Here is a 17,027-nt window from a genome sequence, read left to right as displayed (position 1 = left end):
CGTAATGCTGCCAAGATTTGCAACTGAGTGTCATCCTTGGGCTCTTGAACTACCGTGACCCTCTCCCGTTTATCCGGAGGCATGTCAGAACCTGAAGACCTGATGGAATCATCAGGCTTCTTGCGTTTATGAGAGGAAATACTGGGAATAATTTCTTTATTACCACCAGTTAGAAATTTTGCTCTTTGCACTCTTTCCTGCAAAGATAGCTCTATTGCAGCTGCACAGGGATTTTCGATATCGTCCAATACATGTTGCATACCCAAACAAGAGGGGCATTCGCGATGCCCATCTCTTGGGTGTATGCTAGTTTGGCAAAAACGACATTTTGAGTGACTCATGACAACAAGCCAGAGGTCAGATCACTCATATAATAATGGTCTATAAAAAAGGAAAATTAACAAAAGATTAACTGTAATGAATCACAGTATTTAACTAATTCTTTGAAGTTGAACTGCAAGATTCCCAAATAATGCAGCATTTAGTTTATGCCATAAACAAATAGATTGTGACGAATCACAGATCATTAATCAAATCAAACACTTCCTTAATCTGTAATTCCTCAAACAAAAAAACAAACAAAAAAAAATATCTGCCTGGTATTAGTTAATTAACCAGGTACAATTAATATAAAGATTGTGACGAATCACTCTTCATATTCATCTTTCAAAATAAGTCTGCGAACAGAACCACTTGAAAATCATATTAGAAAATTATCCATCATTCTACGTGCGCACACGCAGTAAATGGAAAGAAAAAACTCTCGTCTGCTGCGAACAGCTGACCTGAGAACAATCAATAAATACCTGTAAACAAACAGAAAAAATAAAGAAATACTCACCGACGTGCGTTCCAACGACGCGTCGAGATATTTAAATGAGGAGAAAAAAAGACTGCAATCCTGCAGGGACGTGAAGCACCTGCACGAAAACGTGACGGATTGAAACAAATCTCTCCTGTAATCAAAACAATGCGCTCTACCGCGTCGGTCTCAGATGAGGCGAGAAAGGCAAGAGGAAGTGGTTGGTTCACCTGGATGTTATATAGCCAACCCCTAAGGTCAGTCACCTGACATTGTTGATATTAGGTCTCGAGGATAGGCGGAGGAATGGCGTCATTCAAGGTAAGACCGTGGTGACGGTCTGAGTGAGGTCGAAATAGATCAACACACCCTATGCTCTAATATGTATGAGAGTGTGCAGTGATAACTTTTTCGATGATGATTTAAGCGTCAAGCGTGACCTTTTCAACGTAATTGCGTATTCCATGACGTCACGAACGCGCATCACTGAACAGAGCAAGGCGAGCATTTGTGCTTATAAAACGTAAACTTTTTTATTTATTTTTGAAATGACCGATCGTTTCGCTAGATAAGACCCTTATTCATCGTCTGGTATCGTTTAAAGCCCTTTGAAGCCGCACTGAAACTGTCATTTGGACCTTGAACCGTTTGGGGCCCATTGAAGTCCATTATAGGAGGAATGTTTTCATCAAAAACCTTAATTTCTTTTCGACTGAAGAAAGAAAGACATGGATATCTTTAATGACATGGGGGTGAGTAAATTATCAGCAAAAGTTTTTTTTAAAAAGTGAACTAATCCTTCAATGAGATAATGACTCATTTGCATAATTAAACATACAAATTTCAATGTAATAATTTTTTTATATACTTGCGTAAGTAATCAACTGAGCAGGTTTCATGGTGATATCTATTATTTAAAAATTTTACCCTATTCACCTGTAGCGTCTCGCCTTAATCTGTGAAATAACTGCCAATAAAGACATGTGATCATTATTATACTGAAAACCTTGAGCTACTCACTTTTGACAGTCACAATGAATCTTTGATATAAGGTTCCTCTGTTGCTGATGGTCTGTAGTTTATAGACTCCAATGTGTTCAGCTGTGATGTTTGTGATGGTCAGAGATCCAGTCTCCTCATCCAGCTCCAGTCTGTCTCTGAATCTCCCATTAGCAACATATGTAGAGATTTCTCTGGTCTCTCCTTTGATTTCAGCTATGAAATTCTCTTGAGGTCCAAACATCCATAGTATCTGATCATCTTTTTGTATTTCAGCATCAGTGTTCAGAGTGACAGACTCTCCCTCCTTTACTGATATGGTCTTATCTTCATCTGTCACAACAGCACATAGAAACAGAGAAATGAGGAGATTTAGTGTGTGCCCTAAACACACACTAAACCCACACCCAGGCTAGCGTATCCCATTATGTATCATGTTCTTGAACTCACATGCCCAGAAACCATGAGATGCAGAGGAAAACATTCCACTGCAAGTTAAATTAATTAGATAATAAATATAATTTAGTAGTAAAACAAAGTTTTTCACATTTTATTGGTGCAAATATGGTATGTCTATTTTTATACAACATTTGCAATTGCTTTTTATCAATTAATTAGAAAAACTGTGTAGTCTGTCACATCAGTTTATTTTAAAATGCAAAGTATTGGAAATCAAAATGTGTAAATAAAGCTCTGTAAATATTTTTACAACACTATACTGTAAGTGTGTCCCATCGGGTAATCAAAAGTTGTATGTACACTTGCAGTCTTTACGCCTACTTGAACACTTGGGCAAAATCCATGAAATACGTCATGCAAGTAGACAAGTGGTCAAGTTCAAAGACTACAAGTTTGGTTATTTGGACAGGCCCATAGTGTGTCTCAAGACTGCCTTCCATTCATCAGAGCTGTGCCTCTCCTCATCCAAACAGATGTGAATAAAACAGATGTGCTATACACAAATCAACTCAACAGGTGGAAAACTCAATCTGGTAATTTTACGGTAATTTATCAAGCTTAAGGCGTGACACGGCAGGCAAAAACATAGATTTTTCATGCAGTGGTCAGTTTTGAGATTTTGGGCTAGTTTACTCCTTCAATATGTGTTCTTTCAAGCTGCTATAAAGAAAACGTTGAAAATGTACACTAAGATGTTTATTTTATCACATTTTGTTTGTAGTCAAGTTTCTCCCGAATTTACCAAGAAGTTAGCATTCCAACGCGACATGCCGTGTTCCGTCCGTCTACTGAAGTCTGTCATGACCAGGATCGTTGTAAAGCTCTGAGTCTCCTGCACAACGCTATGTAACCCAAATATGGGCATTTCCTTTCTATCAGTAACCAATCGTGAATGTCCAAAGGGGGATTTAAAGCTAATAACGAAATCTCATTTAGAACCATTTAAATCTTAAAATGCCGTTTTCTCAAAATGAGTTTTTTGTCATTCTCCAGTACAAACATCTCAGCCTAAACTTTCCAGTTATACACTTAGCAGTATTCTGAAGATATTTTCAGAGGGATTTGTTAATAAATCATTCCTGGCCTGATTTATGTGACATTTTAATTAAAAAAAATATGGCGAAAATCTTGTTTTTTTAAGGCATTGGAGTATGGACAATATTTTTTGATTTCATAGGTAATGAAAGCATATATCCTGAAATCCTTATGAGTTTTTTTCCATCTTGTGTGTAAACAAAATGAAAAAAAAATTTTGCACCTGGCTTTATCATCAGATCTATCTACCGAAAATATATGCAAAATCTCGCATATTTAAAGGATTAGTTCACTTTAAAAAAAACTTTTGCTGATAATTTACTCACCCCCAAGTCATCCAAGATATCCATGTCTTTCTTTCTTCAGTCGAAAAGAAATTAAGGTTTTTGATGAAAACATTCCTCCATATAATGGACTTCAATGGGCCCCAAACGGTTCAAGGTCCAAATGACAGTTTCAGTGCAGCTTCAAAGGGCTTTAAACGATACCAGACTATGAATAAGGGTCTTATCTAGCGAAACGATCGGTCATTTAAAAAATAAATAAAAAAGTTTAAGTTTAATCCTAGGTGTTTTAATATTGAAATGCCTAAAAGAAAATTTTCGTCAGGACAGAAATTTTTGACTTTTCACAGATTTCCTATACACAATCCTGAGCGATTGAAACTGTGGTTGCTCGCGCTGCACTTGATATCAACACACCCTATGCTCTAATATTTATGAGAGTGTGCAGTGATAACTTTTTCGATGATGATTTCAAGCGTCAAGCGTGACCTTTTCAACGTAATTGCATATTCCATGACGTCACGAATGCACATCACTGAACAGAGCAAGGCGAGCATTTGTGCTTATAAAACGTAAACTTTTTTATTTATTTTTGAAATGACCGATCGTTTCGCTAGATAAGACCCTTATTCATCGTCTGGTATCGTTTAAAGCCCTTTGAAGCCGCACTGAAACTATCATTTGGACCTTGAACCGTTTGGGGCCCATTGAAGTCCATTATAGGATGAATGTTTTCATCAAAAACCTTAATTTCTTTTCGACTGAAGAAAGAAAGACATGGATATCTTGGATGACATGGGGGTGAGTAAATTATCAGCAAAAGTTTTTTTTTTAAAGTGAACTAATCCTTCAATTAGATAATGACTCATTTGCATAATTAAACATACACATTTCAATGTAATAATTTTTTTTTATATAGCCTACTTGTGTAAGTAATCAACTGAGCAAGTTTCATGGTGATATCTATTATTTAAAAATGTTACCCTATTCACCTGTAGCGTCTCGCCTTAATCTGTGAAATAACTGCCAATAAAGACGTGTGATCATTATTATACTGAAAACCTTGAGCTACTCACTTTTGACAGAAACAATGAATCTTTGATATAAGGTTCCTCTGTTACTGATGGACTGTAGTTCATAGACTCCAATGTGTTCAGCTGTGGTGTTTGCGATGGTCAGAGATCCAGTCTTCTTGTCCAGCTTCAGTCTGTGTCTGAATCTCCCACCAGCAACATCATATGTAGAGATTTTTCTGGTCTCTCCTTTGATTTCAGCTATGAGCAGGGTTCGAATTACGGGGGAGCTAAGGGGAGCTCGGCTCCCCTGAAAAGGACCTGGGCTCCCCTGAAAGCCTACTTTGAGACATTTAGGGGGAGCTCTAAAACACTGTCCATTTTTTTGTGTCGCATATAGATTTTGATTTTCTGTACATTTTTTGTACATTCTGTACAAGGGAAAACTCCTTTTCTCGAGAATATTGAAGCCTTTATTTTAAAACGTATTGCAGCAGCACAGGCGAGAGCATCAGAGCTCGCGCGAGCGCGCTGATGGGCTGTGCTGAGGCAACTGCACAAACCAATGGCGAGAAAGCAGAAGCACGCGATCCAATAGGAGCGCTTGGCGACCTGCCAGACTCTGCGCGCCAAATAGAAGAGTATAAATACAGAGAAAACTCGCCATATGACAGATCTAATCGACTGAAGCGAAAACACCTGACGTGAGAGAAATAGCACGGCAAGGCAACGCAGTACTCGTTCCCTTATCTCCGAGGTAAGGGAACCGAGGTTACGTAAGTAACCAAGTACGTTCTGTACTGTTTACTGTAAAACTATTGTTTTAAATGCCCGAACATGCACCAAAAGCGTTAAAATCAGTCAGGGAGGATCGGAAAATAGGGCTCCCCCGAAAGCCACTTTGTAATTCGAACCCTGGCTATGAGATTCTCTTGAGGTGCAAACATCCATAGTATCTGATCATCTTTTTGTATTTCAGCATCAGTATTCAGAGTGACAGACTCTTCCTCCTTTACTAATATGGTCTTATCTTCATCTGTCACAACAGCACATAGAAACAGAGAAATGAGGAGATTTCTAAAACTGGGGGTTCTTGCCTTCTCTAAAATTGTGTTATTGCTTAGTTTAAAAGCTGTAATTCTCAGTATTCTAAATAAGTATAACTCATCTTTATTAAGTAGCATTGGTCCTAGAACCAAAACTATAATTTGTATCTTTATTATATTTGATTTCTTAAACAATTCTTCCATTACCTGAATTACCATCCAAAATTATTTGATCATTTTACAAGTATAAAATATATGAGAGTAATGGGCTTTAAGTTCTCTAACATCCTAAACATCCTAAACATAAATTATCACACTTATAAGATTTTTTCACATTTTATTTTTCCTAGCATATTCTTGGCAAAATGAAGAATGTGTGATTCTTAAATTAATTTCTTATAAAGAAATTAAGGTTTTTGATGAAAACATTCCTCCTATAATGGACTTAAATGGGCCCCAAACGGTTCAAGGTCCAAATGACAGTTTCAGTGCGGCTTCAAAGGGCTTTAAACGATACCAGACGATGAATAAGGGTCTTATCTAGCGAAACGATCGGTCATTTCAAAAATAAATAAAAAAGTTTAAGTTTAATCCTAGTTGTTTTAATATTAAAATGATGCCTAAAAGAAAATTTTCGTCAGGACAGAAATTTTTTTACTTTTCATAGATTTCCTATACACAATCCTGAGCGATTGAAACTGTGGTTGCTCGCGCTGCACTTGATATCAACACACCCTATGCTCTAATATGTATGAGAGTGTGCAGTGATAACTTTTTCGATGATGATTTCAAGCGTCAAGCGTGACCTTTTCAACGTAATTGCGTATTCCATGACGTCACGAACGCGCATCACTGAACAGAGCAAGGCGAGCATTTGTGCTTATAAAACGTAAACTTTTTTATTTATTTTTGAAATGACCGATCGTTTCGCTAGATAAGACCCTTATTCATCGTCTGGTATCGTTTAAAGCCCTTTGAAGCCGCACTGAAACTGTCATTTGGACCTTGAACCGTTTGGGGCCCATTGAAGTCCATTATAGGAGGAATGTTTTCATCAAAAACCTTAATTTCTTTTCGACTGAAGAAAGAAAGACATGGATATCTTGGATGACATGGGGGTGAATAAATTATCAGCAAAAGTTTTTTTTTAAAGTGAACTAATCCTTCAATGAGATAATGACTCATTTGCATAATTAAACATACAAATTTCAATGTAATCATTTTTTTTTATATATACTTGTGTTAAGTAATCAACTGAGCAAGTTTCATGGTAATATCTATTATTTAAAAATGTTACCCTATTCACCTGTAGTGTCTGGCCTGTGAGACACTGTGATCATTATTATACTGAAAACCTTGAGCTACTCACTTTTGACAGAAACAATGAATCTTTGATATAAGGTTCCTCTGCTGCCGATGGTCTGTAGTTCATAGACTCCAATGTGTTCAGCTGTGATGTTTGTGATGGTCAGAGATCCAGTCTTCTTGTCCAGCTTCAGCCTGTCTCTGAATCTCCCATCAGCAACATATGTAGAGATTTCTCTGGTCTCTCCTTTGATTTCAGCTATGAGATTCTCTTGAGGTCCAAACATCCATAGTATCTGATCATCTTTTTGTATTTCAGCATCAGTGTTCAGAGTGACAGACTCTCCCTCCTTTACTAATATGGTCTTATCTTCATCTGTCACAACAGCACATAGAAACAGAGAAATGAGGAGATTTCTAAAACTGGGGGTTCTTGCCTTCTCTAAAATTGTGTTATTGCTTTAAAAGCTGTAATTCTCAGTATTCTAAATAATCTTTATTAAGTAGCATTGGTCCTAGAACCAAAACTATAATTTGTATCTTTATTATATTTGATTTCTTAAACAATTCTTCCATTACCTGAATTACCGTCCAAAATTATTTGATCATTTTACAAGTATAAAATATATGAGAGTAATGGGCTTTAAGTTCTCTAACATCCTAAACATCCTAAACATAAATTATCACACTTAGAAGATTTTTTCACATATTATTTTTCCAAGCATATTCTTGGCGATATTAAGAATGTGTGATTCTTAAATTTCCTTTAAAACTTTGTTTCCAATCTCCTTCTGTTATTTTATTGTCTATTAACATTTCCCATGTCATTTTAATATTATGTAAACCCGTACCCTTAATTTCTATGAATACATTATATATTCATCCTATCAAATTATCTACTCTATTAATTTTACTAACTTTAATCAAAGCACAAAAGAGGGTGAATATCATCCAAAGTTTTTACGTTCATTCCATCCTTTAAATAACTTCTTATTTGAAGATAATATTTGTAAAATAGTATTCTAGACAATACATATTTTCCCCCTACGCTCTCAAATGTCTCCATCTCATTGTCTTCATACATTTGATAAAATCTTATAAGAAATAAGAATTTCAGGAGCGCACTCATTTTAATAGTTTTACATTAATACTTACACGTTTTACTTGGCTGTTTAGGTATTGTTTCTCCCTCTTCCACATCAGTGGCTAGAAACAGGGAAATTAGAAGATTTTAAGTGAGTTTAAAGATGAAGATAATGTTTGGTTCACCACAAGCGCTTTTAATAATCAAACATGTACAATAACGTTTTATGTGTTAACATTAGCTTTCATTAATGTGAACTAACAACAAACAATACATGAAAACAATATATGCATGTATACAGTATTGTTTAATGGTCATGTATACATTTTTAATATTAACTAATAATAGCAGTATTTAAGGATATTTCCATCATACTGTTAATATTTCTTCTTAAATTAAATTCATTAATTTTGCCATCATTTACTTGACCTAATGTCATTCCAAACCTGTTTGAATTTGTTCTGTGGGACACAAAAGAAGATTAATCAAAATCTTTCCTTTGGTGTTCCATAGAAAAAATAACAGCATACAAGATTGAAATGACATGAGGGCGAATAAATAATCTGCTATTCATTTAAAGGTGCAGTAAGCGATTTCTGAGAAATATCATTGATATTTGAAATCAACACCCAATCAAACACACACTGTTTGTTTGGGCGTTGATTTCAGTTTTTAGCAGTATTTCTCAGAAATCACTTGCTTAAAAAAATGGCTTATTGCTTAAATATTGATAATTAATACTACTGACCAGATATGATGAGATAAACCAACTCACGTAGTATTAACCAGAAGTATCAAATCATAAAAAAACACAAGTGCAGCGCCATCTTCATGGTTTCTGTGTTAAAGTCTGAAAGAATAAGCCAAATGAAGCCACACACAATGAACAGCCACAGCAGTTTAGGGTTACATGTTAAACGTTTCTCAAACTTAGATTTAGTTCTGTGAGCTTCATAAGCAGTAATGGATGTTAATATGCTCTGCCTCTAGAAACACATACAGGCACAATCAAACAGTCTTAATGTAGTTGTGGTTAATTTTGCATTCTATAACAGAAATTCAGTAAATAGTAAATTAATATCATACAACTCAATATTGGACAATCACATGCTTCATTGATTATTGCACTAAACTAATCACAAACAGAACATGTGGTAAAAAGATGTAGAAATGCTGAATATGAAAACTACATTAGAACTCTACTGTCAGAAAATAATCAAATGTTTCTCGCTGTATCAGGTTTAATACTTACACGGTTCTGGTTTCTGTTTAGATAACTCATCTTCTTGTCAGTCAGCACATAGAAACAGAGAAAATAGGAATTTTGAGCAGATGTCAATAACACTGGAGAACTGAGAAGATATGGTTTGATTTTTCATCTTATTTCTTCATCAACACATTTTTTGAACTCATTTGATAGCTTTATGTGCAGTTTAAGAGGTTATTTGCTGAAAATATTCCACTTTGCTGCAACGATTAATATTATTCTTCACACTCAAACTTTTGTTGTGATTCACTATAAAAGCATGCTACAACCAATGCAATTTACCATGAAAATGACTTATTTTCCTTTTTGACAGAAATGGTTTCTATCAACTATCGTTACTTTTTGGCAGTTTTTTTTTCTTGAACAATCCCTTTAAGTATGCATGAACAACTCAAACTAATGACCAGATAAGAGGTGATAGATTCACTGACTCACAAGACATATATCAGTGTCATTTACACAATGTCATTCAATATCATTCTCTTATTTTTCAAATACATTTGTTAGGCACTAGGCAGTCCAGATAAAATTCAAAATAGCCAAAAAAGACAGCAGGATTATGATTTTAGGCCAACTTTTGCAATCAAAATCACAAGCAGAACTTGTGGTAAAAAAAAAAAATATATATATATATATATATATATATATATATTGTATATACATGGAAAATAGTTTTGGAAAATGTTTTACATTGGAAAATCTCTAGTTGTACGAGTTGTTATACTTACCAAATAAAGTGTTTAGAGAACAGATTATGGGGCGATAGTAAAAAACACCAGCAGCTCCAACTGCAAACACCAGCAGCAAAACAACAACTATTCCTGCTTTAGCACCTGAAGACAGACCTGGTTCTGTAATGATAAAGAGAGACCGTCAGAAACAAACACTCGAAACGTCAGCAGCACTATAGAACCTGAGAGAAGATGTGGTAAGTAGATCTTTATGTTAATGATGGTTAATTAATTGCATGTAAACATTAAAATCAAATATGGAGATTAAAGTTCATGTAGTCAGTATTTATCACAGATTTATTTACAGGTGTCAGTAATTTAAGACCATTCAAGCTTGTGGCCCAAGCTCAGCTGTGATAATATTCAGAACACCATGAGAGTTCAAAAATTCTGTAACAATGTCAAACACATTATATATAATATTCGTTGTGCTGCACTTGCAGTTTTATTCCGTTTCATCTGTGAAACAAAAACGTGAAAAAATAATTCCTCCTTTTTTAACACTATGCAAGCTGCTGTGGCTATGTTCATGGTGCATATATTTATTATAGTTATTGAGTTATTGACAAACGTCCAGTAAAATATATTTAATGACAGCTGATTCTTTCTGACAATATGAACACTGGGGAATTTTTGATTGATGTGCAAGTCTGTAATTGTGTGTAAATTACTTGATTAAAGTGATTATTCAAATGAAATGCAATTATTTCAGGTAATTTGTTGTTTAAGCACTGATCCTATTCTGACTGCCATTTATTTTGGTATATGCATTAATTGTTGGTTTTAGATCTGTTGAAGGTATAGAGCATTTTACTGGTTCTGTAGAAATGCCTCTATTAAAAACAACTTATTCAAAAAATAATAAATGTATCCTCACCAGAGACAGTAACACTGAATGTCATACGTGAGGTCCCAGAGTTGTGGCTGATCTTTAATTGATACAGTCCAGTGTCATTGATTCTCGTATTCTTGATGGTCAGAGATCCATTCTGATGATCCAGCTGCAGTCTGTCTCCGAATCTCTCAGTGAGATGGGGATATGAGATCTTCTTTCCATTGAATTGAGCGATAATGGAACCTTCAAACCCCCACAGTATATCATTAATTCCCTGTATTTCAGTAAGATCAGGGTTTAGAGTGACAGATTCTCCCTCCATCACTGACACTGTCTTCACTTCATCTGCATCAACACCAAACACTCCTGCAGAACAAACAGAAACAGTTTCTCAGAGATTAAACTCATATAACAATGCTGCTGATATTAGTGAACAGATTTAACAGATCTAAAGACCTTTAGTCTTGTCTTATAAGCAATGAATTATTCAGCTGTAAACAGACAGTCTTCCTGATAGATTGAGCAAAATCATAAAACATATCTGAGATACAACAACAAAAAACAACAACAACAAATGAACAAAACTTAAATGTTTCAAGTAAAGAAAATAATTTAAGGGCTTTCTTTTCCTCCACAAGTTTAAGAGATGTACTTAGAAGATTCAGCTCATTCCTCGAAGCGGCAGCTGATGTATTTGACAGGTGGCAGATATTCCTGCTGCCAGCTGCCGATTTTTTGGAGAGCCCCCTCTTCAGATTACCAGTAGGCTAAGTGTCCCGTTTTGGCCGGGAAAGTCCCGTATTTTACCCTTCTTTCCCGCCGTCCTACCGTATTAGTATTTTCACGTAAATCTCCCGTATTTTAACCTGCGTTATTAAAAAAAATACCCCGGGCCCAGGCGGAGTAAAAAAAGAAAAAAAAAAAACATTCCCAATGCTCTGTCACTAGCCTCGCTTTAACTGCCATGCAGTAGCCGTAGGTGGCAGTTGTCGCGAGGTTATGTGTGAGTTCAGATGATAAGTGACAACGCGAAAAAATAAATAAATAAAATAAATAAAAACAGAGACGGATGATGGACGCTTCGACAGAGACGGAATTAAGGCACTCCTGCCAAAAAAAACAAAACCCTCATGTAAGTTAATACCGCGAATGCAAAGTCTGCAACAAATTTGTACAATAAAAGAGTAAAGAAAAGTTATGTGAAATGAAAAGAAAAACTGTAAAAGAAAAGCAATATGAAATGAAAAGAATGTGTGGAATGAAAATAAAATGTAAATGTAAAGACAAGCAATGTTAAATGAACAGAAAATACGCAAATACGCCTTTAAATAGGCTAAATGCTCTTCATATTGTGTTTTCATTTAGGCTATAGTGAATGTTCACTGCATGTCAAGTGGTGATTTTAGCTTTCTTGTAGGCTACACTTGTCTTAAAATGTTAGGGATACTTGAGCTTGGTTGGGGTGGTGGGACTGCTCGCGGTGGGCGCCGGAAAATTTCCCTTATTTTCAAATCCAAAACTTGACAGGTATATGCAGACTATAATAGTCCTTAACTTTATAAATCTGCCATTGAAACATTCAAAATACTTCTGCTGTGTCAAAGTAAAAACTGAAATTAACAAGTCACACTTACCGCACAGTAGTAATAAAAACAAAACGGGATTTAAAGTGCTCTTCATACTGTTGTAGATTCCATATCCAAAATCTGATTTCGATGGCAATGAATAAATAATCCTCGTTGTGTTATCACCCACCAGACTGACAGCGACGACTGTTTACTAACCCCACTAAACCGAGAGATTTTAAAACGTTTTGATTTTAATGTGACGTTCTAATGAATCAATTTATGATTTGCAAAGAAAGAAAAACCGCACGTTATTACATTCGCAGATAGTGATGTTAGTGACACTGAAGCTTCGATGCGCGTGTAGCCTATTGGTTTATAGAGTGAAGTGATCGATGTCTCACTTTCTCTTTCGCTTTGGGTGTCAGAAGGCTCGAACTCCAGATCGTATTTAACGAGTCATTGCTGCCTCAGTCTGGATGATGAGTTTGTGAGGAGAGTGCTGTACTTTGAAAGTTAATCAATATATTAGCCTACATTTAAATAAGCAAAATTTATTTTTCGATACATAGGCTATTATTTTTTTATTGTTGTGTGTTTTTGTTTTTGTAAAATCTTTGCACTTTTGGGTGATTTTAGGTAATTTGGTGTTGGTATTTGGGTTTAGGGAAGCAATAATAAGCGTTTAGAAATAAACAACTTCAATAAACAAGAGAGTGAGAAAAAATTATCTAATTTTAAACCAATTAGGCTACTTTAATTCCTCCAGTCAGCTCATATTGCTTTAATATATTTCATAATAGGACTATATTATTTTATCTTGATCTGCATGCACTTTCAAAAGGCTTTCCATATTTAATGATTCAACACCCAACTTTCTTACTTCCTTCATATTTTATACATTTTATTAAAACATGTTCAGTTGTTTCTGCCTGATCACAATAATTACATTTACCCGTTTTGTTTTCCTATTATGAACAAAGAATGATTTAGTCTAGTGTGCCCTATTCGAATGCAAGCAATAATTGTATCTTCTTTTATATTCCTAAACACTTCTTCCATTTCGTACTTGTTTCTGTATACTATGGAAGCTTGTTTCCGCCACAAAATAAAAAAAATAAAAGATAATTGCGACTTTTTATCTCACAATTGCGAGTTTACATCTCGCAATTCTGACTTTATTTCTCAGAATTGCGAGATATAAAGTCAGAATTGCGTGAAATAAAGTCAGAATTCTGAGATATAAAGTCAGAATTGCGTGATATAAAGTCAGAATTCTGAGATATAATGTCAGAATTGCGAGATATAAAGTCGCAATTGCGTCTTATAAAGTCAGAATTCTGACTTTTTTTCTCGCAATTGCGACTTTATATCACGCAATTCTGACTTTATATCTCAGAATTCTGACTTTATATCACGCAATTCTGACTTTATAACACATAATTGCGAGTTTATATCTCGCAATTCTGACATCTTTTCTCAGAATTGTGAGATATAAAGTCCAATTCTAAGGGGGAAAAAAAGACAGACTTTTTTTTTTTTTTACCTCAGAATAGTTTATATCTCACAATTCTGACTTTATAACACGCAATTGCGACTTTATATCATGCAATTCTGACTTTATATCTCCCAATTGCGTGATATAAAGTCAGCATTCTGAGATATAAAGTCAGAATTCTGAGATATAAAGTCAGAATTGCGTGATATAAAGTCGCAATTGCGAGAAAAAAAGTCAGAATTCTGACTTTATAACACGCAATTCTGACTTTATATCTCAGAATTCTGACTTTATAACACGCAATTGCGACTTTAAAACACGCAATTCTGACTTTATATCTCGCAATTCTGAGAAATAAAGTCAGAATTGCGAGATGTAAACTCGCAATTGTGAGATAAAAAGTCGCAATTATCTTTTATTTTTATTTTTTTTTGTGGCGGAAACAAGCTTCCATAGTCTATACTATGTCTACCCTTGTTATCACTGTTCCATACTTTTTGTGAATTCTTTAATTTTACCTTTAACCTCTTTTTTGCTCAAAGTCACTTGAATATTTATCTCGTTATGTTTTACAGCTTGTTTATTATCAACCACTTATTTAGCCTCCACTCACATATGAGCAGGAACCCACAAGAACACTATTAAGCTTACACTACTTATTCTTAACAAACTTGCAAGAATCTCAAACACAATCTCATGAAAGTGCGTATCTATACCACAAATTTAATTTCTCGTGCCATTTATACACAAAAAAATGTTTGTTTTTTTTGCGTGCATATGCTACGCACTGTAAACGCACTGCAGATCAGGGGTGTTGCGTGCGTATTAGCCTACACGCCATGAAGTGTGTATCATAATAACGCGAATATTGCGTATCATATACACGCAAAAACTTTGTCTTGCCTTGATGATTTATTTCCACTTACGAGGCTATAGTGATTGCTGCATAAGAATCAGAACATATTACTACTAATCTTGGTTTTACATCCACTGGAGTGCTACTATCTTGGCAATTAATTCTGCTGCAAACACAATACATGATCAGTTATTCTTTTCTTAATACTTGTATGAAATTTAGGAATATATACAGCAGCTGCTGTTCTTCCAGAGAGCCATCAGTATATGCAACCATGACGAATAAATCTGATCTAAATACTGCTGTGCAATAATGTTCTTTGGGGCATCTCTCTCATTCTTGATTTTCATTTGAATTTCATTTGAATAAGTCAATTATTGGCATTGGAAATATCCATGGTGGTGTACTGGATAAGGGCTAATATCACAGTCTGCAATACCATTGTGCTTCCCTGTGAACAAGCTTCCCCAAGCTTTTAATATTTTTGTTCCCATCTTCCGTGCATTCTTTTATCACTCCCTTTATGTATAACAAATGTCAGCGTAGGTTCCACCCACCGAGATATTTGACACTGAAACTTGCTCCAGATCCACGCAGGAGTTTTCTTCTTCTTTGTAACGGCGGATCACAAAGTTATACCGCCCTCTGCTGTTTCTTCTTCCTCTTCTTCTTCTTCTTTTGTTTATATGGCGGTTGGCAAACCAACTGTAAGATGCATTTTCTGCAACCTACTGAAATGAGTATGGAGCACAACTTAATTGAACACACACACACGAACACACGAACGAACACACAAACACACACACACACACACACACACACACACGGAACTAACTTTAACCGTTCTCTATTATTTGCTGTACATTCCAGCAATGTATCAACATTTATCACAATTACCAATCAATCAATCAATCAATCAATCAATCAATCAATCAATCAATCAATCAATCAATCAAAGTCATACAGACTCAAAGTCCAAATTTACCAGTATCATGTTTCCCTATTTTATAATATAATATATTATAAACTTTGATTTAGTGTTGTATAATCTTGTCATTACCCACAGTTGTCAACAGTTCTTCTTTCCACCCCCATATTTCTGTGTATAGGCCTACTATACTGATGCCTTCCTCATACTTCATAGTGCCATATCCTCTGCCGCCTCTTTTTCACTTCAGTTCCCATCAACCCCTTCATTTCCTGTTTACTCATCTTTGATGTTAATCTCAAGATCCTTAACAACGTCTTCGCCAGTTTATCATTCGCCTTTACTCCGACATGAACTGGAAGGGCTGGAACCCACAAACAACTCACCCTTACGACTAAGTGCTTTATGCCATATCATTTCTGTAATGTTTCACATAAAATATCTTGTCTTGCTGAGGATGTTCCACTTGCTAAACTTTCCAAAGCTGATTGTGATTCTGTACATCTGCTGTTTGCGTAGACCAAAGACTTAAATTTCTCTGTTTTTCAAAGGTATTAAATACAGAATATAAAACATAGGTAATTAAATGATGTTTTATTAACAAAGTTCGGGAGGAGCAGGTTCAGATAATTAACCAAATTATGCACAGCTGGAGATTAATCAACTCAATGACAGAGTATAAATTCACAGCAGACCTATCTCTGTTCATTGAAAGTTTGTCAGCATCCCTCCTCCACCCCATCTCCTCACTTCCAGTTCCATCTACACTTACCAACTGGGGGGAGTACTCTGGGTTCGGGCCTAAAATATTTTGCATCCACACTATAGATTTGATGAAGCTGGTTTGTGTGTATGAGATGAGATGTGAAGTGTGTATAACTTGCACAAGAGAATGTGGGTACGTAACACTTTATTTTACATTGTCCTTGTTACATGTATTTACCATAGTAATAACAGTAAAGTATGCAGTTACATGCAAATACCCCTCAACCAAATACTAATCCTACTCGAACCCTATAGTACATACCTTGTTAATTAATATTACTTAAATATATAATTACTCCATAACAACGACACTTTATAATAAAGTATAACCAGAATGTTCCAGGTCTGAGGTCAAATTTGCTAGGTCAACATCACATCTTACTAATATACTAATACACATACACATATAAATAAGCCCATAGCATAAAGGGGCAGTCAAACCAATCTTAAAATATTTCATGGGAGGAACAAGAGTCTGCAGTGTCTAAGACTTCATTGCTATATAAGTCCATGTAAGAAGGTGTACAGATTATGAAAGGAGAAGCAGAGGTATTT

The 17,027-nt window shown here is 35.3% G+C and overlaps 2 protein-coding genes across 2 annotated transcripts in view; one reads left to right on the top strand and one right to left on the bottom strand.

The window, feature by feature from the left end:
* LOC311085752 (uncharacterized protein) overlaps positions 1-17,027 on the top strand; it is a 333,708-nt gene that overhangs the window by 39,052 nt on the left and 277,629 nt on the right. The window lies entirely within an intron of this gene.
* Positions 1-17,027, bottom strand: part of LOC311085740 (uncharacterized protein) — a 294,139-nt gene that overhangs the window by 31,648 nt on the left and 245,464 nt on the right. The window contains exon 9 of the mRNA XM_084118337.1: positions 1,823-2,134. Within this exon, the coding sequence (XP_083974463.1) occupies positions 1,823-2,134 (312 nt within the window). The remainder of the gene's footprint in view (positions 1-1,822; positions 2,135-17,027) is intronic.

This window comes from Abramis brama, assembly GCF_963993115.1.
Source record: "Abramis brama genome assembly, chromosome: 6".
NCBI lineage: Eukaryota > Metazoa > Chordata > Actinopteri > Cypriniformes > Leuciscidae > Abramis > Abramis brama.
Note: the sequence above shows the minus strand (reverse complement) of the source record. Positions and strands in the feature narration are given on the sequence as shown.